This window comes from Daucus carota, chromosome 8 (assembly GCF_001625215.2).
Source record: "Daucus carota subsp. sativus chromosome 8, DH1 v3.0, whole genome shotgun sequence".
NCBI classification, from domain to species: domain Eukaryota; kingdom Viridiplantae; phylum Streptophyta; class Magnoliopsida; order Apiales; family Apiaceae; genus Daucus; species Daucus carota.
In genome coordinates this window covers 22,289,318-22,314,498 of record NC_030388.2, presented here as the reverse complement: position 1 = coordinate 22,314,498, position 25,181 = coordinate 22,289,318, and the positions used below count along the sequence as shown (strand labels likewise).

Sequence of the window (25,181 nt, the reverse complement as noted above, 5' to 3'; positions counted from 1 at the left end):
TTCACACGTAGCCTGACTCCATAAACCTTTTGTGTGAACAAGGTTGATCATGATCAAAATTTGTTGCATGTACAATCACATTCATCATCCAAAATTGAAATGATTTGAACCTTACATTAAAACTCCCTATATATTATAAAAAAAATCAATTGAGAAAAAAACAAAAAAAAAAAAAAGAAAGAAAAAGAAAAGAACCATCACCCGGAGGAGTTACTTGAACCCCAGTCGATGGAATCATGTTCAAAAGGTGTCACATTAACATCCAAACATATTATTCTTCTGCTCCTTGATTTCTTCACAACCGGAATATGATGATTCATTTTTTCATTCACCGTAGGGTTGTCGCCACCTCCACCTCTATGCCTCCTCATATGACCTCCCAATGCTTCCCCTGTAGCGAACTCTGGACCAGAAAACGGGCCCTGATCATGAACTCTGGGATTAGCGGACGATGACTCCACGTGATCCTTCAAGTTATTAAGTCTCACATGTCGAATTAGTTTTATGTGAGCTGTTCTGTGGCCACCTAGTGCTTGAAATGTTGAGAACTGCTTGTTGCATGTTTTGCACTCGAAAACGCGCGCTGCCATAAGAGAATTACGATCATTATGTTGTCGCCAGAAGTAAAATCAAGTAGTTGGTCACGTCTGTTGTGCTTTCATTACCACCATTATGTATGAAATATTGTACTACGTGAATCTTAAATACAGACAGAGTATGTAATTTTTTTTTTTGTCATAAGACTTCCACCTCAGTTAATTATATCGAAATACGATGATGAAAGAATCGGAAGAGTTTCTTTCCTACATAGAATTTTTTTTATCTAACCAGAGGGTATGTCGAAATGTCTCATAAAAATTTTGATGTCTGAAAAAAAACACTCGAAAGAAAAAACAAACTCCGCAAAACTCAGAAGAAAAGAGAACTTTCATTCAAAAAAATCTATCGACTAATCAAAGGTCGCGCAAAGATGGCTTTGGAAGTTTAGTCAATGAAACTTTAATGACTAAGAAGAAAATTCAGATGAGAAACAAAAATCTGCGGAAAGGAAGAAAATAAAGAAGAGAGAAAAAATCAAGCACGAAAGATTATGCCAGGTACTAAGACAAAATCATCTAAAATGTCACAATCGTTAATAGACGACAAACAAAATCACAATATATGATAAAAAAAATTATCGAACTATGGCATTCTCTCAAATGAAACACAGATTACTAAAGATACAACATTTCTAAAACACAATTTATAAAATAAAGTCTTATAAATCTAGTAATAATCGAATTACAAAATTCAATTGCGAAATATGTAAGTAAGCAATAATAGTTATCCTCTTTAAACACAAAGAAAAAAGAAATTGATGAAATTTAAATGAAACAATAAAATCATAATTATATTTAAAGATAAAAAAAGAAATATATATATCTGACAACAATCTATAAAAACCGATTTGTAAAATAAATGCGGTAAATAAAGGAAATTTTGATGTAAAACAATAAAAATAATATTCACCGCAACAATGGCTTTACTTTGATAAATATGAGGATGATGACAGGGCATCTCAGTCAAAGTCGTCGCAATCCACGTGTCGTCCTTCAATTCGACAATCCCACCTGCAAGATCAGTAACAGTAACAGTACCCAAACCTGATAACTCATCGCCGTTGGCGTCGAGTATCGAATTTAATTCAAAATCAGCCCCAAACACAGAATCTGTATCGTTCTCAATATAACCAAGTAACCGATCGAGTTTATCATTATTCTGCGTAACACCAATCAGAGTCTTGAAAGTATTCACAGCCACCAAACCCTGCACGTCTATGTTGAAAAACTTAACTATGGATTTATCCAAATCCACCAGCTTCCGTGAGTGCGTGTATTGCTTAGGGAAATTCCACTTATTTATTGCACCACACTTGTGCACAAGTTCTAGACCACGCGTTAACTGTTCTATGAAGCGCTCGGTTTCTTCTTTAGGACGATCCAGGACTTTGTGAAGCTTCTCGAGTTCATCAGAAACGAGTTTAACCGATTCAAGTGTTTTCCGAAGGTTTTTCAGATCGGTTTTGAAGTGTAAGGTTTGTTTGACAACGTGTATGACGACTTTGAGTAGTTCACTTATGGCACTTCCCATAGCTGCATCAGCGATGAAAGCCATGGTGAGTTGAACAAATTTACGGAGGCTGATGAGTCTCTGCGACGAAGTTATAATAATACTCCCTCCGTCCCTATTTATCTGTCCACTTTGGAAGTAAAAATTTGTCCCTATTTATCTGTCCATTTATACTTTCAAGACTAATTTAATGATAGTTTTTCAAATATATCTCTATAATTTCAATTTTCAAAGCTTGACTTATTTAAAACTTGGTTGAATTCATGTTTTCAAGACATAAAGTAGGGGTATTCCACCATTTTCAAGATATTAATTAGTGGTATTTAACGAAAAAGTTCATACAATCAATTTTTTCTTGGTATGTGTTTTTTTCCCCAAAATGGACAGATAAAAAGGGACGGAGGGAGTAATATTAGAAAGTTGTCTATTGTTTCATCCAAAAACTTGTCTAAAATGACACGCTACTCGTTGGTCAGGGTGAGCAAACTGACCGTAATAAAAAATTGCGGCACCGTTTAGGTTTCGTCCTAATTATTTTTAAATTCGTTTATTCAGTTCAAATCTTATAAATCGAAATATAATTTGGTTTGGTCTAGTTCTTAAAAATATATTTTTGTTAGACCGAATAAACCAATCATTATATAATATAAATTTATATTTATATTTTATTTATGTCTTATAATCTATAATTATGATATGTATTTTATGAATTTAATTATATTTTTTTGGTGATTTATTGATTTTTTTTAATGAATCATGAATTTTAGTTTTATTTGTGATAAAAAAATTTATTTCTAAAAAATTTAGTTCTTTTGGTTCGGACCGAACGATTTGGTACGGCTCGATTTGGGAAGAAAATGAAATTTTGATTTTTAATCAATTCGGTCGGATTTTAAAACCAACGAACGCTCAACCCCACTCATTTGATGGGTTAGTGAAAAAATGGACCGAACTAAACAGATTGAATATCGAAATTTCTTTTTTCTTGGAAAGAATTGTATTATAATTTGAACCTGAACAAAACAATTCTAGTTCGGTGCAATCCCAAAAAAAATCAAATTTTAAATAAATATATTATATATAATAAAAAGTTATAAAATCAATTAGCACCACCATATCACCAAGATATATTTAACTGAATTTATAAACCAGATATTTGTATTATAATTTATAAGATATATAAATTATAAATATAAATTTGTTATATATATTATTCAGATTATTCGAAGAAATATTTTTTAGGAGTCTCCATCAATTCATTCAGTACGAAATAAATCGAAATTCCACGAAATTGGATCCAAACCCAGCAGAATTTATATTTTCGATTCCGCTTTTCTGATTTGATTTTGCTCCCTGTATCACAATTTTATATTGTTTTGTTTTTGAGGTGAAATGTTAAATATATTTCTCTATGCATTGTATTTTAAAAAATTTCAATAAAAAGAAAAATAAATGTTTTTTTTGAAACTAAAAATAAATGTTATAAAACAAAAAGAACTTTGAAAAATTATAAATGTTTCTTTCCCAAACTTTGTAAAAAAAATCAGGTAAATTATTAGTTTTACAGGAAATATTAAATATTGGCTTTGTGTGGAGGATTTATAGGATTGAGATAGGGAAATGTTCTACAAGTTCGCGAAGTCGGTGGGCTGATAGTTACTTGTTGATCTTTGTCAACGGATTTGGTGTCGATTTGGCTTTGATTAAGGCGGGGTTTTAACTCAGAATATTCAAGTTGCAGGGGAAATATATATTTTTTTATAAAAAGTATTGGAGGTACAAATTGGATTAAAAATGAGTATAAAATATATATACTATATTTTTAGTAATCATAATTTAAATAACAGATTCCTGTATGTATATGGGCGTGTTTGGTTGAGAGAAGCAGAAGTGCTTCTCTTGACCCACCCATTTGTTTAAAGAAGTAGAAACACTTTTATAAAGCTGAGAATGCTAGCTTCTGTCACAGCTTCTGCTTATTTTCCAAATACTTTATTAACTTGTTTACTTCTCAATTCTATTCCACTTCTTTATTATAAGCAAGAAGTCATTTTTTTTAAGTTAATTCAAACGGCTTCATTAAATTCTTAATTAAATTATCTAAAATGGTGACATGATAAATATTCTATTATTTCAATTTGGCGCATTATAACATTACAAAAGTTACAACACACATAAATTAAGTAATTCAAGAAGGTAAAATTAATGTTTAATATAGACTCAATATGTTTGATATTGGGGTGCAGGGGATACTGGATAGTCTGTGCATCGTTCCACCCTCTAAGCATGGTTAGTGTTGCGATTCTAGGACCCTTCTTGCTCTCGAAACAATTGTTCTTGGGAAGGTATTAAACGATTTTCAACATCTGCTAGCTAATGCCAATGACAATTGACCATATCTGTGAAACATCAGCCGAGTAATATTTTTCAAATTTTCATTTCAAGGGCTTTTAGAGCAATTACCCATATTTGGTTTTATGGGGCAAGAGTAAGGATCAACCTTCATCAAAGTCCGACAACGAATTGCAAGCTATTGATCAAGGAAAGCCTGATGCGAATGCTGATGCAAAATTTCCGGTACGTAACCATGATCGTGTCCAGTCAAAAGTGGCTACATGTGAAGCTGTATAAAGGAGGATTCTTCTGTTCTTCGTATTTTCCAAGATATCATATCTTTTGTCACGTCTTCTAGTTATGTATGATTTTCAAAATTTTCTTTTATGTTGTCCTGTCAGCTTTCTTTGTCTTTCAGCTTTCATAATTTTGTTTTCCATCTTTTTTTTTAATTGCTACAGTCACCAAATTTTTATTGGGCCGTAGAAATATTTATAGGAGTTGCAGAAAGTGAAAGATTTCGTAGCGATCATTCAAGTGTACATTCATCTGGTGCCGAAGGATCAGATTGCTCAACCGGGACAGCGATCATTCAAGTATACATCCACCTGGTGCCCAGGATGGGATTCCGCCAATCGGGGTAACTTTTAAACCTGCACAATATGCTCAATTCAATATTGAACTGTCATACTTTAGCACGGTTATTATAGGCTGGTGTATTGCATTATGGAGTTACAAGACTCGTGTAAATACAGAAAAGTTGTCACATAACCACCTGGTTTATACAGTTACAATGTGCGAACTTGTATGATCTCCTTGAAACCTGGATTTTATTGGAAGTTCAGAATTTAAACAAGTAAGATGTTATTAAAATATGGATTTGAATTTTATTTAAATCCGAGGACATTCAAATATGAATATAAATATGAGGTTTCGAAATTATAACTCAAATCATATCATTTTAATTTCATTAATTGAAATAGAATGCACGTTTTCAAATAATTTGAAAGAAGAAAAAAAAATAACTTCTTAAAATTGATTACACTTCCAAAGTTCTGATATTACAGATAAACTTATATTTGTGCACATAAATTGAAAAGTATCAACCTTACCAAAAGTTGAGCAATTATAAGGAAAACAGGGAAAAACTGAATAATATATTCAGATAATTATTACTCCCTACATCTCATTTTAAGTGTGCTGTTTGACTTTTGAATGGTCAAAATTGACGAAATTTTGACTGAGATTTACACATACATATAATATAGTTTTTGAAAATAAAAAAAATTATGTCACTATAAAGTACTTACAATATACTATAAAATGTAATTTTTAGTTTTTTAAAATAATAACGAATTTGTTCTTTATGCTTGGTCAAAAGTTGGTCAATTTGACCGTTGAAAGTCAAAACAGGACACTTAAAGTGGGATGGAGGGAATACCTTTAGTGTACAATTGAACGAGAAAGGAGGAGTGTGGAAGAAGTAAGGAATTAATGAAGAAGTAAGGAATTAATTGGTGGAGTCACCGTAATTAATTGAAATATTATTTGAATATAATAAATTATTATAATAATATTTAATTTATTAATTTTTTTGAAGCAATTTATTATATTAGTTTAAAAAATATGTTATCGTTAATTGGATTTAGAAAAATGAATCGGCAGCGTATGTTGTAACTTAATCAGACGATTATTCGAACAGATCGGTGAGTTTTACAATTATGAAAAAGATAAATAATAGGAGCAGATCGGATATCATCGGATGGAAAAGGAAAATCTGTTTGTTCCCACTTCCCAGTAGGAACTTCCTGCTGAAAATAATTGTGTAACCGAAAAAAAAAGATTTTGTTATGATGGGCTTAAGCTTAATGGCCCAGTATATAGTAGTAATGGATATAAACTTTGAAAATGGGCCACCTCAAGAAAAGGGGATTCCTCACGTATGGAGTATGGGTCCTCGGCGGGTAAACATGGGTGTGAAATGATAGAATGATTTATTTTATTTTATTTTTACAATGCACGTTTATATGCTTTATAAATTAATATCTGTTCCAATATTTTTCAGATGAGCCAGAGTCGAACCCGGGTCTCCCGAGACAACTAAGCGGTCAAAAGGCTTAGAAACGTGTGCCAAAAAGTCAAGCGACCTATATTTCAAAACGAAGGAAGTATTTATCTAAGTTCAACTCCACAACGTGTCTTATTTTAATATATGTTTAATATTTTATTATTAAAAATTCTCTTTCATCATTAAAGCATAATATAAAGTGGAGAGACAAAGAGGGTGGTAAAAAATTGGATAGGGTAAGGAGAGAGATGTCTTATTAATAAGGCTTAAAGAGGTTGTCTTAGTGAGATAAGACATTGGTAGAACATTGTTGGATCAACATTTTTCATCAAATGTCTTAAGTGTTCTAACAATGTTCTAATGTTGTCTTACAACACTAGGTTATCTAACAAGTGCCTTATTTATGAGGCAAATATACAAACCTTAAATCATTTCTATCAATAAAAAATAATTTTCTTTTATTTCAACATATTCCTCTCTTCTCTATTTTTCATTTCCATGAAATAATAATTCAAATATATAACTATTTTAATAATAAACACAATAATTAGGCATGTTGTTTAAGTTAATATATGAAGATGATGTCCTCAATCACTAGTACACCATTTTTTATGACATTGTTGGAGTTACTCTTTGATTTTCACCAATATTTGTTTTAAGAGTGAATTGCATTTCGCATCCCTTATCAATGGTCAAAAAACAATTCTGTATACCTACTTTCCAAAATTGCATTTTGCACCCCGTATGTTTCAAACCTGATACAAGTTACACCCCCAATACATTTTAGCATCCAATTAAGACGTTAACATTAAGTTTTTTAAGGGGATAATAGGCTTTATACATTTCAATGGTGATATTACTGCCAATTTAGGCATGCACAAGTCTTTTCAGCTAGGTTTACAGCAATCTCATGAACCCCGCTGACATTGTGATGTGAAATTTGTCACCCCCATTCCATACTGGTATTGCTTGCGCAGCTTTCTCCACAGCTATGTAAATAAAAACCCTCAATTCATTGAACAGAACATGCTAGCTACAATTATATGAAGATAATCACTTATAAGAAGAAACATAATAAGAGTTAAGATGTAAAGAGCTGATATATATACACAATAATATAACTGTTGAAATGTATAAAGTCTATTATACCCTTAAAAAACTTAACTCTAACGTCTTAATTGGATGCTAAAATAGATTGAGGGTGCAGCTTGTATCGGATTTGAAACATACGGGATGCAAAATGCAATTTTGGAAAGTAGGTATACAAAATTGTTTTTTGGTCATAGATAAGGGATGCAAAATGCAATTCACTCTTGTTTTAATTAGAAACATGTCGTTGAGCCGGGAATATCTTCATGCAAAGGTTCCCTTTCCCAGTTCTTTTGTTCCGGTTGTCCAGTGAAATGATGCAGTAAAAGTGGCCGCCTGTTCTGTCTTGCCACCATCTTCAGAGCGCTCAGGCAGGCGTCTAAGGACCATAGCAAAAGTTCATCAACGCACTCAGCATTCTTATTGCGACCGGAACTGAGAGAAGAAAATACTATATATTCATGGGATGGAATCACTCAAAATTTTCATCCTGCAGACCAATTCCACCGAAATTGAAAAGACTTTCCTACAAAATCCTCATATTATCTATTCGAAATAGTTATTAGTATTGTCCTTACTAACATCGTTCTGTATACGTGACCACATATTTGTGCAGCCGAATTCAACAGCACTAGAAAAGTTTTGTTTTGTCGCCTCTTAATTACGTCTAAGCTTTTGACAAAGTTTAATCTTATTTTGGAATTACGAATAATTATTATAAACTGCAAACGGTGCTAATACGTGGTAATATCGACCTTTAACTACTCAAAACAAAAGGTCAACAAGGAATAGTATAATATATATGTAGTAATACTGTTACAATAGAAAATCAAGAATACAGGTACATACATTGCTTGACTTAATAATTCTTATTTCTATAAACAAATGATCTTGATCAAAATCTGTTGTATGTACAGTAGCATTTCATCATACAAAAATTGAAGCAATCTAAACCCTACACCCATATATGAATGATCAGAGGCGATATACATAAACCTGTCTCAATATATTATAAGAAATTATTCTTTACCGGAAGTTATTGTTAAGCTATCAGTTCTCCTCTCCTCGATTCCAAGTCGAAACTCAATATCATTTTCTAAAGGTGTCAAATTAAGATCCAAACTCATAATTCTTCTACTATTTGACTTCTTCACAACCGGAATAAGATGATTAATTTTCTCATTCACGGTAGGGCTGCCGCTACCTCCACCTCTATGCCGCCTCATGTGACCTCCCAAGGCTTGTCCTATAGCGAACTCTAGTCCGCAAATCGAGCACTCATGAACTTTAGGTTTAGCCGGTGACAACTCCTCTTGTTCATGATCTTCCAAGGGATCAAGTCCCATGAGTCTAGGCTTTTTGTGGCTTGCTCGGTGGCCACCTAGGGCTTGAAATGAGGGGAATTGGCGGTTGCATGTCTTGCATTCGAAGACACGCGCCGCCGTCGGAGAATTATCGATCACTATGTTGCCGCGAGAGAGTAGAATGAAGTAGTTGGCCATGTTTGTGATACTTTCATCGAAATGCTCAGCTTCCCTGTCTCTCTTCAATGAGAAATAAACCATGTTTAGGGTTTTTCAAATGTTTGAATATAAAATGTGAATATGAATAGATGAGAAAGTGTTTTTTTGGAAAGAGCCAGGCTAGGTCTATTTATAGGGTTGGGATGCTTGGAAGTATGACTTAAGTTAGAAATCTCTATTTGTGTAGGGTTTGGAATGTGTCAAATTACCAAGCTACCCTTGATGGTTGCTTATAAGCAAGAAAGGGAGCATGGGGGTGTTTTTGTAAAAATGGAAAACGATTGGTAACTTGCTAGCAAGCCGTCATGCACGACGTAAGGGTGACAGTGCGGGAATAGGAAGTCACAGATGGACTTTGATTGATTGTGTGTGTAGAGAAGGTTGAGTCGTGGCTCGTGACTCTACTTTAATTTCATGTTATCATTGTTCTAGATTTAGTATAATCTTCTACTTGTACGTTAGAATAGTAGTACTAGAGGTATGAACACTTTTATTAATGACTTCAACAATAAGATGCTTTTCATTATATAAAATTTTATGTGTAGAGTAAATCTCTAAGTGAGTTTCTAAATCCTTATTTAAAAAGGACAACCTATAGTTTCAAATTACTTTTATCAGCTATAGTTTCCGTCATCACACAAATTAATTAATTTTTAGTTAGAATATTGTATATAGAGAAGATGGTAAGAAGTCTAATCGGACGATAACCGATTATGTTGTTGGTTATCAAGTTCAATATTTTGAATTGGAGTTTAAATTCTATGGATTTTGATTATATATACCCGGTCCACAATCTCAAATTCGATCTAAACTCAATCAAATTCGAACACACTATTAAAATTTGAATGTGTATATATATGTTACATAAAATTTAAGATATATCAACTATATATAATATTTAAATGTAAAATATATAGATATATAATATACTAGTATTTTGTTTATAATCATTTCCTAAGAAGTAAAATATATGAGAATAATCTCACTCGACTAAAATGGAAGTCTAAACTATATACATTATTTTCAGGATTATCGAATTTATAACATATGGGTTTGTTCTTTATATTAATCTAAACATTTAATATTTACAACTTTATCAAACGCCCTGTATTGGGCGTTTTAATTAATTAAAACAAATTGATTATTTAGAACCATTTCAATTAAAATTGACAAATATTTTTGTACTCATTTTCGTAAATACCCTGTTTTGTTGTAGTGTGCGTGATCTCTTTTTATTTTTATTTTTTCTTTATAGGCTCCGTGATAATGCATGGAGATCGAGTTAATTACATTTGAAGTTTGGACACAAGAAACTTTTTTTTTTTTGAGCAACTGGACACAAGAAACTTGAAACTGATGATTAGGAGTGACTTCACAACGAGATCATACACATTTTTAATCTCAAAATCTTGCACGTTAATTATGTGGACTTTATACCATGCATGATTTCGTGCTCCATGCGCCATATCTAAACAACTTTTCAATTATTAAAAACATACTGCCGCTAACTAACAAATTACAAGTAGCTAATATATAAAGTCGTGACAAATATTTTTGAGAAGTGTCTAGGTATTCATTTAGCAAAAAAAAAAAAAAACTGTCTAGGTATTATTTAAAATCCAGAAAAATCCAGCTTCACACACAAAACTAGCTATGAAAATGTGCGAGTTAAGAAGTCCGGAGACGAGGAACGGATAGATTCAATGATTCAATGATCACCGAAAAAGTAATCTCGTGAATACGTATGAGGTAAAGACTATCTAGTTCTGGTAGTTGGCTATGGTTGGTAGGGTTTTAACAAGTAGAAGGCTGCTAGCTAGTCAAACTTCTATCCATTGCCAGGTTTCGTGTGACAATTATCATCAATGTGATATTATCTGTAATTTCGTTTTTGATAATATTTCTACTTGCATGATCATTCCACTCTGCTTTCTATAATATATCCGTACGTTTCCATATTATTTAGATTTTAAAAATACTGCATGCATGTGTTATAAAGAGCGTGGTTATCGGGTTATAACTTATATATATATTATGTATATAATAGTACATAAAGTGCTCCTATAAAATGATCTTTAATTATATATAAGTATATAATATCGTTTGGATTTCGAAAATTCCAAATATAACATATACTTCTTACTATCTGTTTTTATAGATGTGAATGTATAAATGTGAATGTATTAAGTAGGTGATAGGCTTTAATTAACTACTTGATCAAATTGTATCCAAGTTGTATACAAACTTTATGTGTTTTTCATATTCACATCTCGTTCGATTTTACACTACGTCTTGACGAAGAGAAACCAAAACACTCCATTATATATACTGACTTACATAAGTCGATCTATATTATATGTCATGTTAATCTTGTAATTAACAACTTTGAAATAGTTTAACCATATATCGAACCTCTCGTTTAGTATTAGACTGTTTGAAAGTTAGAGGTTTGAGACAAAATTAGAGTTTTGAGATGGTTTAGAGTTTGACCACTAGATGCTGCTAATATAAGTGTTTGGTAGTTAGCGGATTGAAATAGAGGTTTGGACCCAAAAAGTTAATTTTGAAAAAGCTACTTTGAGGAGTTTTTCGGGTTAAAGGTTTTAGTTTGTGTCAGAAAAAGCTAATTAATCTGCTATTAACCAAACAGTTTTATGAGAAACAGCTAATTCAATCCGCTAGTCAAAACATCTAATTCAATCCGCTAACAGCTAATCTCCAAACAGGGCCTTAGGGCATCTACAAAGGTGTTGACTATAATCGTTGGCTAAATTGAACCTGTAAGACATTATGTAAAATTTGCTGAACTTGTAAGACATTGTACTTCAATGGTAGTGGCTATAATTTAAAAATAGAATGTTATTAATATTTTAGTTTGTTAAAATAGAATATATCAATTTAATATGGTAATAAATGATGTGCAATCATCCTACAGATTTCTTACAGACCCGTAGAGGTTCGACAAATATAGTCATCCATAGCAGGTTGGCTAAAATTATAGACAACAGGTTCACGTGGTTGGAGTATGATTTTTTCAACAGGTTGGCTAAATATTTTATATTTGAAATGCCAACTCAGTTTTTAGCCAAGGGGTTTGTATGGTTGGAGATGCTCTTAATATTCATACGAAAATTTAAAGAAATAAAATCTGATAAAATGATGGTTGCAAATTTTAAATTATCAAGTCTACGGTCATGGAAGGCAATTAAGCTAGGTTAGTTTTTATTTTAAAATCTCCAAAACAAATAATCTCTGTTTATTAAAGTAATTAATCAACGAAAGCCACAATACTATCTGCATTCCAAATGACAACTAGTCATATATAGCTTTCATTATCTTAGTCAATGAAACTCAAATAAGTCAACACAACCTAGAATTTTTTGACTTAAAATGACAGTTATACTTGGAGGTGCAAGATTATTTACCCCTTTCTTCTGTTACACTCTTGTGCACGCATGCACAACCTAGAAGGTTTGAGTCTTTATTTTGTGTAGCCTCATGCAAATTATTAATTAATTTACAGTATCACAAGAACAGAACAAGAATCTTTACTACTTTATTTTGTAACCTTTTCTGTTGTCAACCAATAAACTATACGGATGAAAAAATGATGTAAAATATATATATCATATACAAAACTAGCTAGGGGTATATATAAATCGTTGTATGATATTAGAAAGATATGGACGTTAATTAGTAGTAAAAGTCAAGACTGTGTGTTCGACAAATTCACACAGAATTGTCATGTATTACTCCTACCAAGAGGCGAACAGAGTAACTGAGCTTGTACGTAACACTACTTTATGCTTTACTTCCAGAAGGCTTGGAAAATTATGTGCTCGCCAAGGTCATCACTACTAACAGCTATTCCGTGTGATTGACTGATGCCCCACCTCATAGCTTGCGTCAAAACGTGGAATTGTAATTACAATAAATATTTCAAAATTGTAGGATATTTTTTTTTGAAAAAACATTCAAAATTTATAAATTATTCGTACCGTAAAAAAGTTATGAACTAATTCCTAATTTATAAACCAGAGGTTGATAAGTTGAAAATCATATCTTCTCTTAAAGATTTACTTTTTTTTTTTTTTTAAATTTGACTTTACAAAAATATATAGGATCACCGTATTTCATTACGGCATAACCTCCGTTGCGCTTCACTCAATAATACTCCATCCGTCCCAATTTATCTGTTTTGTTTGAATTTTTGTGGTCGAATTGACCAAATTTTAACTGATAATAGTTAATTGTCCAGTTTATCTGTTTTGTTTGAATTTTTGTGGTCAAATTGACCAAATTTTAACTGATAATAGTCAATTGTCTGAAGCCGTAAAACTCCTCATTCTTACTCCTCCAGAATGAGCTTTATAAAAGCACCCGTTTCTTCTGTAAGCTCCATATTTTCTAACAATTTTAGCAACCCTAATAAATTCATTATTTGACTTTATGTAAACTAATACTCCATCAGCTTTGATTAACCATAAATGCCATGAGCCATCACTCAAAATATAAATTAAAGATGTTGCCAACTAGTTGATCACTCGTTTTCTAGTTCATTTTAGTTTTAAATATTAATTCGTAGCGTAATGGTTAGAACCATTCAAATACATTTCATATAATGATAGCTGAATAAGGTCCAATGAGATATCAGTTGTTTAGTCTTACTTCACCTATGTATATGGTTCGGTTTCTTGCAAACTGAAAAAACTCACCATGCTCAGAGTGATCGCAAAAGTCACTTTTGAGCTAGGTAGGGGATCACTTCTGTTCTGAAAAATTGACGAGTCAAAAGATCCATCAATGTGAGAGTTTATGTTTATAGCCGACTCTCCTAAAATTTGAAGACCGGAAAGCCTTATTTGACAATCATAAAAAAAATGAAACTAAAATCTAGTTTGCAAGTCGCAACTGTCTGCTCATGTATCTGTCACTTGACAATATAAAACACCCAGGAAAAATACCACGTTGCTACAATTTTCATTCAGCATTCAATACATTACACACGAAAAGCAGTTGATACAGTAGCAAATAACTAATTAAGTTCCAAGGCAAACTTCTTGGTTCTGGTCTAGAACTAGATATAGAAATTAGTACAATTGTAATCACCATTGCATCCACTAGCTGGAAAAATTGTCCTTTCTTGGTTGGGACAGAAGGTTTAGCGCTACTAAATGCCTATATATGTCTTTATACCAAGTCGTAGGATGTGCTCTAAATACAAATAACATATTAGTGCCTTGCAGAAGATGATCAGAATTTATATTATCCTCGTATATTTTTGACTATGCTATTAGTAACTGTAGTTATACTGAAAGAAAGAGTGAAAGATGTCTACCTTGAAACACTTAAGACTGGCATACAAGTCACCCGAAGTCCTGCTTGATTCCACAGACACACAAAACAGCTGATATATGGTCAATTACAAATAATTGAACACTTACACACTCTACCTTCACAGAAATTTGAACCCTCAAACTCTTGTAATCAAAATGGGTAAAACCTTCTAAAATTATAGCCTACATAGTAACTTTCGACAGCTAGAGTATAAGCCTCGAACTTGGAATATTTATTCTCTTATTCACTTTTGATATTCTTTCTTGCAGAGAATACTCCAGTGTCGAATGAGAAAAACTAGAGTAGAGTAAATCATACTCGTACATCTACCAAGATGTCCTCCAAAAATCTCCTAGAGTGCTATGATGGTATGCGGACTGCAGAATTCAGAATCTATTAAAACCTATAACCATACTAAAAGTGTAGCAATAATAAAATTGTTGTTACCGAAAAAAACTAGTTCTTGCTGCATTGAAAAAAAGGGTAGACCACTAAGCTGGATCCCTTATTTTCGTTCAGGTTTGATGGACCTGATCCGAAGCTTACTGCCTTGATTGCATCAAAGGCCTGCCAGCTAATGGTATTAAAATGAAGTTTTTTCATGACAGCTTATGATAACTAATTAATCATCAGCTTTTCATACTCTGTGAATAGCCAGGACACGAAGGGCAGAATAGTAGATCAGTACAAGTATCTGTAATACTATCAAAAATGTTCAGGATTATGAAAGCCGATATCGAACTGTTCAGAAGTGTCCACAAGACAGCATATAAAATCACAAAATTAAGAAATGAGGACTGAATCTGGAAGCCCGCTCCCTCCTTCTCGTATTCTTGTAGCAAAACTTACACATTGTACTTGTGCTTTGTGCATTGGCGATTCCATCAACCTTTTCCATCTAGATAAAGATAACTAGGAGTTAATTAGAAACGGAAGAAGATATTCCAGTTACCTAGTAAACCGAGAGACCATAACTGTGGATCCCTAACAGCAGGCAAGCTGCTGATAGAGGTTCTGGACAAGCTAAGATAGTATCTTCGATAAGACAATGTTTCATTCATAAAACCGGAATTTTTTAAATTAAGCAGAATTCCGTGAATAGTCCAAGACTCTAAGGCCCAAGCAAGTGAGTTTACATTTACTCTACATAACATATATTCTGAGCATTTAGGTATCAATCATTTTATTTCTGCGACCGGACATTGTAGCTGTTTAGTCATCCCTATATTCAGATAAACTCAGTATTGAATAACAAAATCACTAAGTGAACAGAATGCAGTCTTCTACATAACATAATTCGAAACAGCCAACTATAAGCACCATAACAAAATACAAATTATCATCTACGATCAAGCCATGTATATATATTACCAGCAGAACCAGAAATGAAACAGTATAGAATTAACAAGATATCGATAGACCGGAAACTGTAACACCTAAGAATTTTCCTCGATCTCGGTTGTCTGATCAAGATTCCCAAACTTTTCCTTGAAAGAGTCTTGCCTCTTCAACCACATCATATGCCCCTGAAATTGAGAAAGCATGAGTTGCTTAATTGGTAATGTGAATTACAAATATGACTTGTTATACACACAAAAGGCAATACCTGGAGACCAGCTGCCCAAGCAATGAGAAAAGAAGCAAACCAGAACTTCTTCTCGTGCAGGACTTTCTTCCATTCAATATTTCTGGCTACCATTTTCGATTTTCAAGTGCTGTACCTTTCTTTCTTGTGAACCCTAAACCCCCAAAAGGCAAAACCCAACTGTACTCCCCTGTGCTCTCCCTCACCAAGTGCACATAAATTTGGAATCGAATTTCGGTTTCAATATTATTACACCGTCAATTCATTAATATTAATTTTATTTTTTTATGATTTAAACTAATTTATTTTTAATTGAAACTTGTATATTTACATTATTTTTATAATTTTAATTATATAATATAAGTAGATTTTAGTAAAATATGATTAGGTTGATGTTAATTTGAGAGAATAGAGAACTAACTTTTATTAAAAATAATCCATATAACTTTTTACTACATGACATTTTGATTTTTGACATGCATCTTTAAATATTTAGATCACATAATCAAAATTACGCTTTAGTCTATTTTAAACAAAAACATGTGACCAAAATTTTTATTCATCAAGAATCAAAATCTATAATAATTTCACCTTAGAACTAATTTAAAATCTATGCCTTCTCAATTGTACACAAATTAACTTTAAAATTATCTCTTCTTTCTGCCTTGGAATTTATTGAATCTGTGATAAAATTATTGCTGACATAAATGAGCGCAGTTCAAGCATATACATGAGGTATTTTCATCATAAACCCACCCACCCACAGTGAGATTGAATGGTGAATGAGGTTGAGAGGGGTGCAGTCAAGAATTTAGCGGAAGTTATTAAATTAGCAGAATAAGCTCTGTTTAACCTTTTGGTCTAAGAGATTAAAAGTTAACTTGGGAGTTAGACAGAGCAACAAAATTTATTATTGCATAACAGGGTTGATAGATGGGGACATGGGGTAATATATAGAATATAAACAGCTTTATTGGGGGTTGTTGCCTATACACATAACTCATTTCTGGTGTGTTATATATCACTCAGAGAAAGCTAGCGAGTTCCATGTGTAAAATGTGATCTTGATTCCATAATTTGGTTCAACTGCCCGCAGCAGCACAGCGGAGAATAACACACCTGCAAACCTGCAAGAACATTGCAGTCATCAGTGGTCTTTTAGCTATATGACTCCCTGTCCCCTCCAGGTCTCGAGTAAGAGTTTAATAGCCACGGGCATAGAATGGCGAGCAAATTAAGAATTTCAATCATACTAGGGAAAACAGTAATTACATCAAACAAACAGTTATATCATAATCATCCTTTTAATATATGGAAGACGTTAAACTGCAGCAGAAAGATGTATCGTTCATACCTTCTCTACTTTCCTGCCTGCTTTGCGCAACGACATTACTGAATTGTTTTTCTCAAGTAAATAGCTCAAAAACCATATTCTACACTGAGTTATTTAGTAAGCGAACATTTGAGCAAAGCACATTTGATCTTGACATCTTGTAACATAATGCTAAGAATCAACCAATACGAAAAGTAATCCTGAAGAGTAATACTGAATATTAATAGGAATCCAGAGAAGATACAGAGAGCATAGAGATGTTCATAATTCAGGCTAAGATCTAGTTTTCTTTCCCATTACAAATTTCCTTATGCAAACACAAATGCTAATTAATTAAATGGAACCGAAATAAAATACAACCAGTGACAGGTGTCCTTTATTCGAACTGTCAGAAAATCAACCTCGCATTCCTCCCACATGCTTTCCCGTTCCTTGCACATATTCCTTTCCTCCTATCTTTACCCTTTCCTTGCACATACTCCTTTCCTGAGATTTTGTGATTGTATCAAAATTGAGAAAATATGAATTGCTTAATCGATAATGTGAATTACAAATACGACTTGTTACATACAAAAATAGCAAGTCCCCAAAATATGAGACAAGCGGCATGCCAGATCCTTTTCTCTTGACGGAGTTTCTTCAATTCAATTTCAATATTTCTGGCTACCATTTTTGATTTTGATCAACTACGGTACCTTTCTTTCTTGTAAACCCTACACCCCAAAACCCAATGTAACTGTATTCCAATCTTCTCCCTCAAGAAATGCACAGGTTCAATTTTTTGGTTTAAATTTTATTACGCTGTCAATTTTATATTAATAATCCATTTTTAATTTTTAATAATTTAAATTGATGATTTTTTTTATCAGATATTGCACATTTTAAAATTTTATTTATATTGGATGTGTATATTTCAGTAAAGTCTGATCTGTTTAGTCTCAATTTGAGAGGAGAAAATTTTTAATTAAAAATAATATATATTTTAATTATATAATATTTTAGTTCTTAACACATATTTTTAAATATTTTGATTATACAAATAAAATTATTTTTGTTTAATTTTAAAAAAATATGTAATCGAAATTTTATTCACGAAGAATCAAAGTATAATATAATTTCACCTTAGAACTAATTCAAAAACAATTTTTCTGTTTAAGCTTGAGTTTTAAGTTTTTGAAAGTGATGTATGATTAATACTTAACGTTATAATTAGATTTATGCATTCTCAATCGTACATAAATATATTTCAGAATTATCTCTTTATTTTCTACATTACTGATCCATGTGGTCTATGATAAAATAATTGCAGACGTAAACGAGCGCAGATCGAGCAGGGTATACAAAAAGAAGTCCCAATCAAGGTTAATGGGGTTGAGACGGGTGCCAGTTGAGGAAATTAGTCTAAGTTGTTGAATTAATTTAAGAAGCATTTGATTTATAGTTAATAGTTAATGAGTCGGTTAATAAAAATCGAAATTTCAAATCAAATTGATGCGTTAGTATTTGAATTACGAATTTTGTGCAAGAAATGGAATTCCGATCATCCAATTTTCGAATCTCATTCCCATACACGACCCAAACACCCCTCGATCCTTCATTCTCCTCAGCCAGACCTTGATTGGAAGACATTGACAATGATGTTTACCTCGTTGCAACAATTCCATCCACATGTTGTGACCAAGTTCTCTAGCTTTTAGGAACTTTTGAATGTAGAAAAGTTTTTAATCAAAGAGAAAATATCAGTAAACCATTCACTATAACAAAGATAACATGTAAAAATCATACAAGATAATCATCATCAAAAATTGTAGAAAATGTTCTGAATATATATGTCTGCAAACTGCAGACCTGGCAAAAAGAACTGCAAAGCACAAACTGCAAACATAAACATCTTGAACAAACTTGCAACCAGACCAGTGACCACAATCACATAATACTCTCTTGTCACAACATTTCACTCCCTTGTCCAAACTCGAAACTGCAAGATCACAATCCTTTCATGGGAACAGAACCACACCTAATAAACTGCATCAACATTTTCGTAACTTTCATCCTCCCTCTTAAATTCTTAACCGTCCGATCACCACTCCTGTACTCCATTTCACTACATCCACTCGCGCTTTCCAGCACTTCCGATTCACAATGTGATGCTGTAGGCGACACATCTTCCCCACAGACCTCTAAGGCATTCTCTTTCCCCGTCACAACTCCTGCGAACCCTCTGCTAGACTCACATTTATACACTTTGTTCTCATTTGTTGTAGGAGGGTTATCAAATGAGCTCCAGGACTGGTTCCTTCTCTTGACTATTTTTGCTGGAGATGCAGTGATTTTTCGGCCTTCATTGCATTTCTCAGGCATGTTTTGAGACGCGGATTCAGAGGATGTTATGGTAGATGAAGAAGAGTGTTGGATGAGCTCGGAGCCTTTGATTATGTATTCATCTTTGCCGTTTGTTGGATTAATGATGTCGTTTTCAGATAGGTCTTGCCACACGTATCCGTTCTTGTAGCTCCTGTAATTTTTTAAGATGTTAAAAAAATTTCAAGGGATAAGTACCTTTTTTCTGAATGGAAGATTAGTGGAACATTGTATCTGTCTACATTGCAGAGTATTTAATAGAATACCGTTTTGAAGACCATGAGTACATGCTGGCCATTCCCTCTCCTCGGAGTTCGTTTAATCTGTTAATCACATCTGCACCAAAAATGTTATGGAAGACAAAATTTGAGTCAAGTCTACACAGCTACTCAGCTAAAGTGTTCATGTCACTGAGATTAGTACTTGACCAAAAGGCGGAAAATTTGGACATTTTGTAGTGATTAATAAGGTACCTTTAAAGTGGAGTTCATGGGAGGAATGAGGGAGAGAAACCTCCATGAAATGAGGATGCTGAAGGTTGCCATTTGGAGAAGAAATGTAGTACACAACCTCGACTAGTTTACTACCACCACTTCTGCTAATCCTCTTGGACTTGTTAACTTGTTCGGTTTCCACCCATATATTCTTGCTGCTTTCTTGATCTACACTGCTACTCCTACTACTATGATTCGTATGGCCATAGTAGTGCTTTTTGTTTGGGATCAAAAGCTCTGTGCTCGATCTTGCCTTGGCGGCCATAGATCAATTATTTCACTTACAAAATGTGAACTATCTAAAGAACAGTGTCGAGTTGTGAGTATTTGTGTGTGAAATCTGATATTTAAAGGGGATTATGGAAGAGCTTAGGAAATTTAAGCAGCTAGCTAGATGATTACTTCGAATTTGAAGGCTATTCCCGCCTGGAACCTGGTGTGTAACTATTAATAATCTATTGGGATGTTCTAATATATTAGTACAAGTGCATGGCATTAGGTATTAATAATGGGAATAGTACAGTGGACATGTGATTATACGAAGACACTATCAGGCTGTTGTGTTACTTGTGCTGTGGAGCATTACCTAAGCTATGAACGCATGTTTTGTAAGTTTACATAGCAGAATAAGCTCTGTTTAACCTTTTGGTCTGAGAAATTAAAAATTAAAGTGGGGGAGACAGTCAGACAGAACAACAAATTTAATTATTTGATAACAGGGTTGATAGATGGGGACATGGGGTAATATATAGAATATAAACAGGTTTATTAGGAGTTGTTGCCTATAAATAACTCATGTCTGGTATGTTATATATCACTCAGAGAAAGCTGGTGATTTCGTGTGTAAAATGTGATCTTGAATACATAATTTGGTTCAACTGCTCCCAGCAGCACAGCGGAGAGTGACACAAAATATTTAAAACTTTACAAACCTGCAAGAACATTGCGGTCATCAGTGGTCTTTTAGCTATATCACTCCCTGTCCCCTCTAGGTCTCGAGTTAGAGTTTAATAGACACGGGCATAGAATGGCGAGTTAGAGCAAGTGAAGTCTACAGTGAGTTATTTAATAAGTTAACATTTGAGCAGAGCACATTAAATCTTGACATCTTGTAACAGGGTCAGCAATTGATCAGAGAGATTAAAATGATCGTTAATGGTTGTAACACTAGAAGGTGAGAAGTCTCAGTCATTGAAGTTCTTAAAATGATCTCACATACCAGCTCAAACTGAGTCCAGGCCAAGGAAGTTCTTCTTGTCATAGTCTAGTACATAGAGAAGTAGCAGCTTCACCCATGGCTGCCACAGCATGTTTCTATGTCAACGTGTTTACTCTACTTATCGAAGCTCTCTCTGCTAGCTCTTCTCTCTGAACCAATGCATGATATACTAAAGCTCAGTCACCGATTACAGCCTATTTGGTTGAGATCTAGTTGGAATTTACATGTCAATTAAATACAAAATAAAATTCTATTTCCAGAATGCTACTTGAACAGAAAGCATGAAACAACCAAGAAATGTGTTGTGTTGCATACCATTCATATAAACAACCGAAGATTGAAAACATTGGCAGTACCTGTTATTGAATTATATAAGAGGTCATAAGAGACTTGCACGTCGGAAACATCTGAGCAAGACATCAGAATTTTATTTTGAAACACAGAGATGGTATATATATTCTGGAACATATACCAGATAGCATAGTTGCGCGCTTTTAATGTGAATGAATTCATCACTGCCCCCTAATGCAGAGATGCAATAGATAATTAGATAAACCAATGCAGTATTATCAAGTTTATAACAAAAATTAATTAAGACAAAATTCATAACTATTCAAGATAGTGTTGTACTTCTTCTATCCTTAGAAGAAACCAATAATAGAGTTATAGATCATACAATAAAACCGACTGCTGTAATACTATCACGCAGATTGCGGTAATATAAAAAAGACTCAACAAATTTGCAAGTTTTCTTTTATATTACTGCTTCAGCACCTACATACCCATCCTCATCTACACAAATGTAACGTGACTAACAATGAGAAAGTACCCTTAAGAAGAAGAGTATACATATTGATACGGGGAAAGAACGATGTTTAGCTACTTGTCTGCAGTTGGTTCATTCTCCCCTAGTAGAAGAGTTTTGAAGATAGTTTCACCCATATGCTTATCTAATGGAAAAACATGTCCAGCACCAGCTAGTTCATGGTAACGAATCCATGGGAGTTTCCCAGCAATATATCGCTGCAATGTAACAGGAACAAGGCCGTCCTCGTCTCCCTGCCAAAGATGAACTGAGCCATCTTTGCCAGCAAATGGATTTTTCAGATCCATTGGATTTAACTCTGACTTCCCAAATCCAATAATCATGTCTCGGTACTCGGACTCAAATTTTCCCTGTTGTGTAGAATATCCCTGCAGGGGCTATTAACAGAAAAATCAAAGCCAATTACTATTTTGTTCCAACATACACTCTCTATATTTTAAGTATATCATATATAACCCCGTGCTATTCTACCTCATGTGTCATGATATTAAACTTATTCCGTGTCTGTCATCAATTGAATATTTCAAAACCTTGAAATATGAGTTTTCTTGTTGACTTGTGTATGATCATCTACAAGTTACTTCGCTTGTTATTTATGAATTGTTACAGAACTACGAATATGTGACAAGTGAAGTAATACCTTGTCTTTTGGTTTTCCAGCTACAGCAAGTTTGGTCAAAATTTCAATATCTTGACGAGAGAAATTGGGCCTTCCAGAAGCAACACTAGAGCTTGGAAACAACTTCTGAGTATTCCACCAGTATGTTAGCCACGGGGTGTAGTGAGAAACCCGAAGTGCCCACTGGTCTTCTACACGCTGCTCATAGTAAGCTTCTGTAGATAAATTGGCAGGAAAACCAGGCCACCAGTAGTTGACAACCGGAGCAAGAAGTGCTACTCCAGCCAACCTGCCAGCACACCAACGCATCTCAACTAAGATAAAGCATAATTTTCTTTCAAAGAATTGTTGTACTTGATGATACCCCAAACTTTTGGGAAGTTTGGATTCCATAAAGATGATGAAGTCAAATACATGATTAAAACAACTTAAGTATGGTGAAAAACTTATCACCCAATCCCCCAATCCATGATAACCTTCAAATGCATTTCCAGAACTAATTTGAATCACTAGGTACCAAAATTCTTATTTGATGTCTTTTTAATTTTATTTTGTATTTTCTCAACTGTCTTCATAATATTAATCACACTTTGCATAGTACCAATATTGACCTCACAAAATTCGAAGTTACCTTTCCGGGATGTGCTCAAGGCAGCCCCAAGCCACCTGCCCTCCCATAGAAAACCCAACTACATAGAATTTAGCTCCTAATCCCAATTGATCTGCAAGTTCTTGTATGTCAAGGGCGCTACTTTTGGATGTTCGCTTTGGATCAGGATCACTTTCTCCGTAGCCTGGTCTGTCAAAAGTAACTAGAGTTGCCCCCATCTCTTCAAGTAAATCCTATCAAAACACCAATTCATTCATTTGTAATGAACCATCTGAATAATGTAACAGACCAAAAGTAAAATGTTCTTTGTCAGCAATCAAAGTAACCTTTGATACAACTGTATCAAATCTGTTAGAGCCAAAGCCATGGACGAGGATTATCTTATACTTGGCCACATCTTTGGGTGCTCCGAGCTCCATATAGGCCAGATGTCTTCCATCCCTGAGCTTTATTCTAGGACCAGTAACAGGTGGACCTCCAGGCGATCCACACAATTTTGGAGGAGGAGGACACATTTCCTGATAAGCCCATGCTAGAAGCCCGATCAAGAGAAAGACTACAGTCCTCCGAAACATCACTGAAACACAAGAATACAAATCTTGGTAAAACAAGTGTTATAACTTATAAGTTATGACTGAGTGAAAGTCAAAGCAATATCACATTACATAAACTTTGCCTTAAATCCATTCATAAATAAAATTTACCAGCTCTTAGACAAACAAAGCTTAAGAGACGCTGATTTTGACTAAGTTCCCGTAAATTTCATGACCGACCAACCAGAGTCATTCCTATGAAACACCATATTTGTTGATAACAAAATGAAATATCATCACATAATTTCCACAAAACCACTCCAAACTCACACCACATACTCCAAATTCCCAGCAATCAATCAAGAAACTCTAAGTCAAGATATTTCCAAAAATACATTTCATTACAGCCTGAGTATCTTATAAATAGGCTTCCTAATATGTGCTCGTAAGCACATACTAACAACTACATCTATTTAGCGGAAAGATTTTGATTGGCAATATTTTCTGTAGTGTATCATTATTATTAATTGAAATTGAAGTCAATAGAAATTCACGAAGTCACCAAAAAATGATTATTAACGTGCTCACGAACACACTATAAAATCAGTCATTTAAAAGGTCCATCACAAATCGATGTATAAGAAGATTTGTAAGAAATGAACCTGATAAGAACTGAAACCTCTTCTTGCCATCCATGGTAGCTGAATGTATTAGTTGCCCAACAATCTTGACAACCTATCACTGTTAATGTTCACCCATATTTATACATGTGGTTATAAATTATACGTAGTTGCATTTGCATTAGCATAGAAGTAGTTGCCGTAGAGGGGCCCACACAAATTATTAGTCTTTAAAGTTTTATGTCACTGCCGAGTATCTTTACGATAATACTTTAATGAGTGGGCTGTCTGTATATGAATGTCCTATATGGGCCGTGACGTTATGGGTCCATGCTCAATATCAGGCCCAGGAGTCGGGCCGAAAGAATATATATGTTAAAGCATCTCAGAAAGAATTAAAAACTTTTCTCGCACGATGAGTTTTCATCTATTTTTTTTGACAATGCAAGTCTATATATAAATTAGTATAATCAGCGTCGAACCTGGATGTCAATGGACAACAGAGCATAAGCCGTTTAGTT

The 25,181-nt window shown here is 33.7% G+C and overlaps 5 protein-coding genes across 6 annotated transcripts; all 5 read right to left on the bottom strand.

Moving 5' to 3' along the window:
* Window positions 1-13: 13 nt before the first annotated feature.
* LOC108197827 (zinc finger protein ZAT4) lies at window positions 14-2,333 on the bottom strand. 2 transcript variants are annotated; one of them, XM_064083596.1, is made up of 3 exons: window positions 1,644-2,333; window positions 1,527-1,610; window positions 14-583 (listed from the first exon to the last, which is right to left on the bottom strand). In XM_064083596.1, exons 1-3 carry the CDS (start codon window positions 2,152-2,154, stop codon window positions 198-200), a joined length of 981 nt encoding a protein of 326 aa, XP_063939666.1. In that variant the 5' UTR covers window positions 2,155-2,333; the 3' UTR covers window positions 14-197. The 2 variants fall into 2 exon arrangements, with proteins under 2 accessions (XP_063939666.1, XP_017221026.1); XM_017365537.2 differs by having other exon boundaries at window positions 1,527-2,330.
* A 6,113-nt stretch (window positions 2,334-8,446) lies between these two features.
* On the bottom strand, window positions 8,447-9,252 carry LOC108198873 (zinc finger protein ZAT11). Its single transcript, XM_017366647.2, has one exon. It carries the CDS (start codon window positions 9,163-9,165, stop codon window positions 8,620-8,622), a length of 546 nt encoding a protein of 181 aa, XP_017222136.1. The 5' UTR covers window positions 9,166-9,252; the 3' UTR covers window positions 8,447-8,619.
* A 5,885-nt stretch (window positions 9,253-15,137) lies between these two features.
* On the bottom strand, window positions 15,138-16,267 carry LOC108198708 (uncharacterized). Its single transcript, XM_017366484.2, has 3 exons — window positions 16,067-16,267; window positions 15,897-15,986; window positions 15,138-15,358 (listed from the first exon to the last, which is right to left on the bottom strand). Exons 1-2 carry the CDS (start codon window positions 16,157-16,159, stop codon window positions 15,897-15,899), a joined length of 183 nt encoding a protein of 60 aa, XP_017221973.1. The 5' UTR covers window positions 16,160-16,267; the 3' UTR covers window positions 15,138-15,358.
* A 2,848-nt stretch (window positions 16,268-19,115) lies between these two features.
* On the bottom strand, window positions 19,116-21,916 carry LOC108199078 (protein SOSEKI 5). The gene is made up of 3 exons (XM_017366833.2): window positions 20,213-21,916; window positions 20,006-20,075; window positions 19,116-19,893 (listed from the first exon to the last, which is right to left on the bottom strand). The coding sequence occupies exons 1-3, from the start codon at window positions 20,496-20,498 to the stop codon at window positions 19,365-19,367; spliced, it is 885 nt and encodes a 294-aa protein (XP_017222322.1). The 5' UTR covers window positions 20,499-21,916; the 3' UTR covers window positions 19,116-19,364.
* Window positions 21,917-22,043: 127 nt separating this feature from the next.
* On the bottom strand, window positions 22,044-24,845 carry LOC108197468 (uncharacterized). Its single transcript, XM_017365101.2, has 5 exons — window positions 24,703-24,845; window positions 23,834-24,084; window positions 23,529-23,740; window positions 22,919-23,186; window positions 22,044-22,655 (listed from the first exon to the last, which is right to left on the bottom strand). The coding sequence occupies exons 1-5, from the start codon at window positions 24,734-24,736 to the stop codon at window positions 22,332-22,334; spliced, it is 1,089 nt and encodes a 362-aa protein (XP_017220590.1). The 5' UTR covers window positions 24,737-24,845; the 3' UTR covers window positions 22,044-22,331.
* Between the last annotated feature and the right edge of the window lie 336 nt (window positions 24,846-25,181).

Bases quoted from the DNA above. Each gene is read 5' to 3' on its own strand.
- LOC108198708 (XM_017366484.2), bottom strand. From the start codon at position 16,159: ATGGTAGCCAGAAATATTGAATGGAAGAAAGTCCTGCACGAGAAGAAG. The intron at 15,987-16,066 runs GTATTGCCTTTT...TCTCAATTTCAG, and splicing joins CTTGGGCAGCTGGTCTCCAG to GGGCATATGATGTGGTTGAA.
- LOC108197468 (XM_017365101.2), bottom strand. From the start codon at position 24,736: ATGGATGGCAAGAAGAGGTTTCAGTTCTTATCAG. The intron at 23,187-23,528 runs GTAACTTCGAAT...GTGTGCTGGCAG, and splicing joins CTTGAGCACATCCCGGAAAG to GTTGGCTGGAGTAGCACTTC. The intron at 22,656-22,918 runs GTATTACTTCAC...TTCTGTTAATAG, and splicing joins CTGGAAAACCAAAAGACAAG to CCCCTGCAGGGATATTCTAC.
- LOC108198873 (XM_017366647.2), bottom strand. From the start codon at position 9,165: ATGGTTTATTTCTCATTGAAGAGAGACAGGGAAGCTGAGCATTTCGAT.
- LOC108197827 (XM_017365537.2), bottom strand. From the start codon at position 2,154: ATGGCTTTCATCGCTGATGCAGCTATGGGAAGTGCCATAAGTGAACTA. The intron at 584-1,526 runs GTAAAGCCATTG...CTCTTATGGCAG, and splicing joins TCATCCTCATATTTATCAAA to CGCGCGTTTTCGAGTGCAAA.
- LOC108199078 (XM_017366833.2), bottom strand. From the start codon at position 20,498: ATGGCCGCCAAGGCAAGATCGAGCACAGAGCTTTTGATCCCAAACAAA. The intron at 20,076-20,212 runs GTACCTTATTAA...TTTTTGGTGCAG, and splicing joins CCATGAACTCCACTTTAAAG to ATGTGATTAACAGATTAAAC. The intron at 19,894-20,005 runs GTATTCTATTAA...AAAAAATTACAG, and splicing joins TACTCATGGTCTTCAAAACG to GAGCTACAAGAACGGATACG.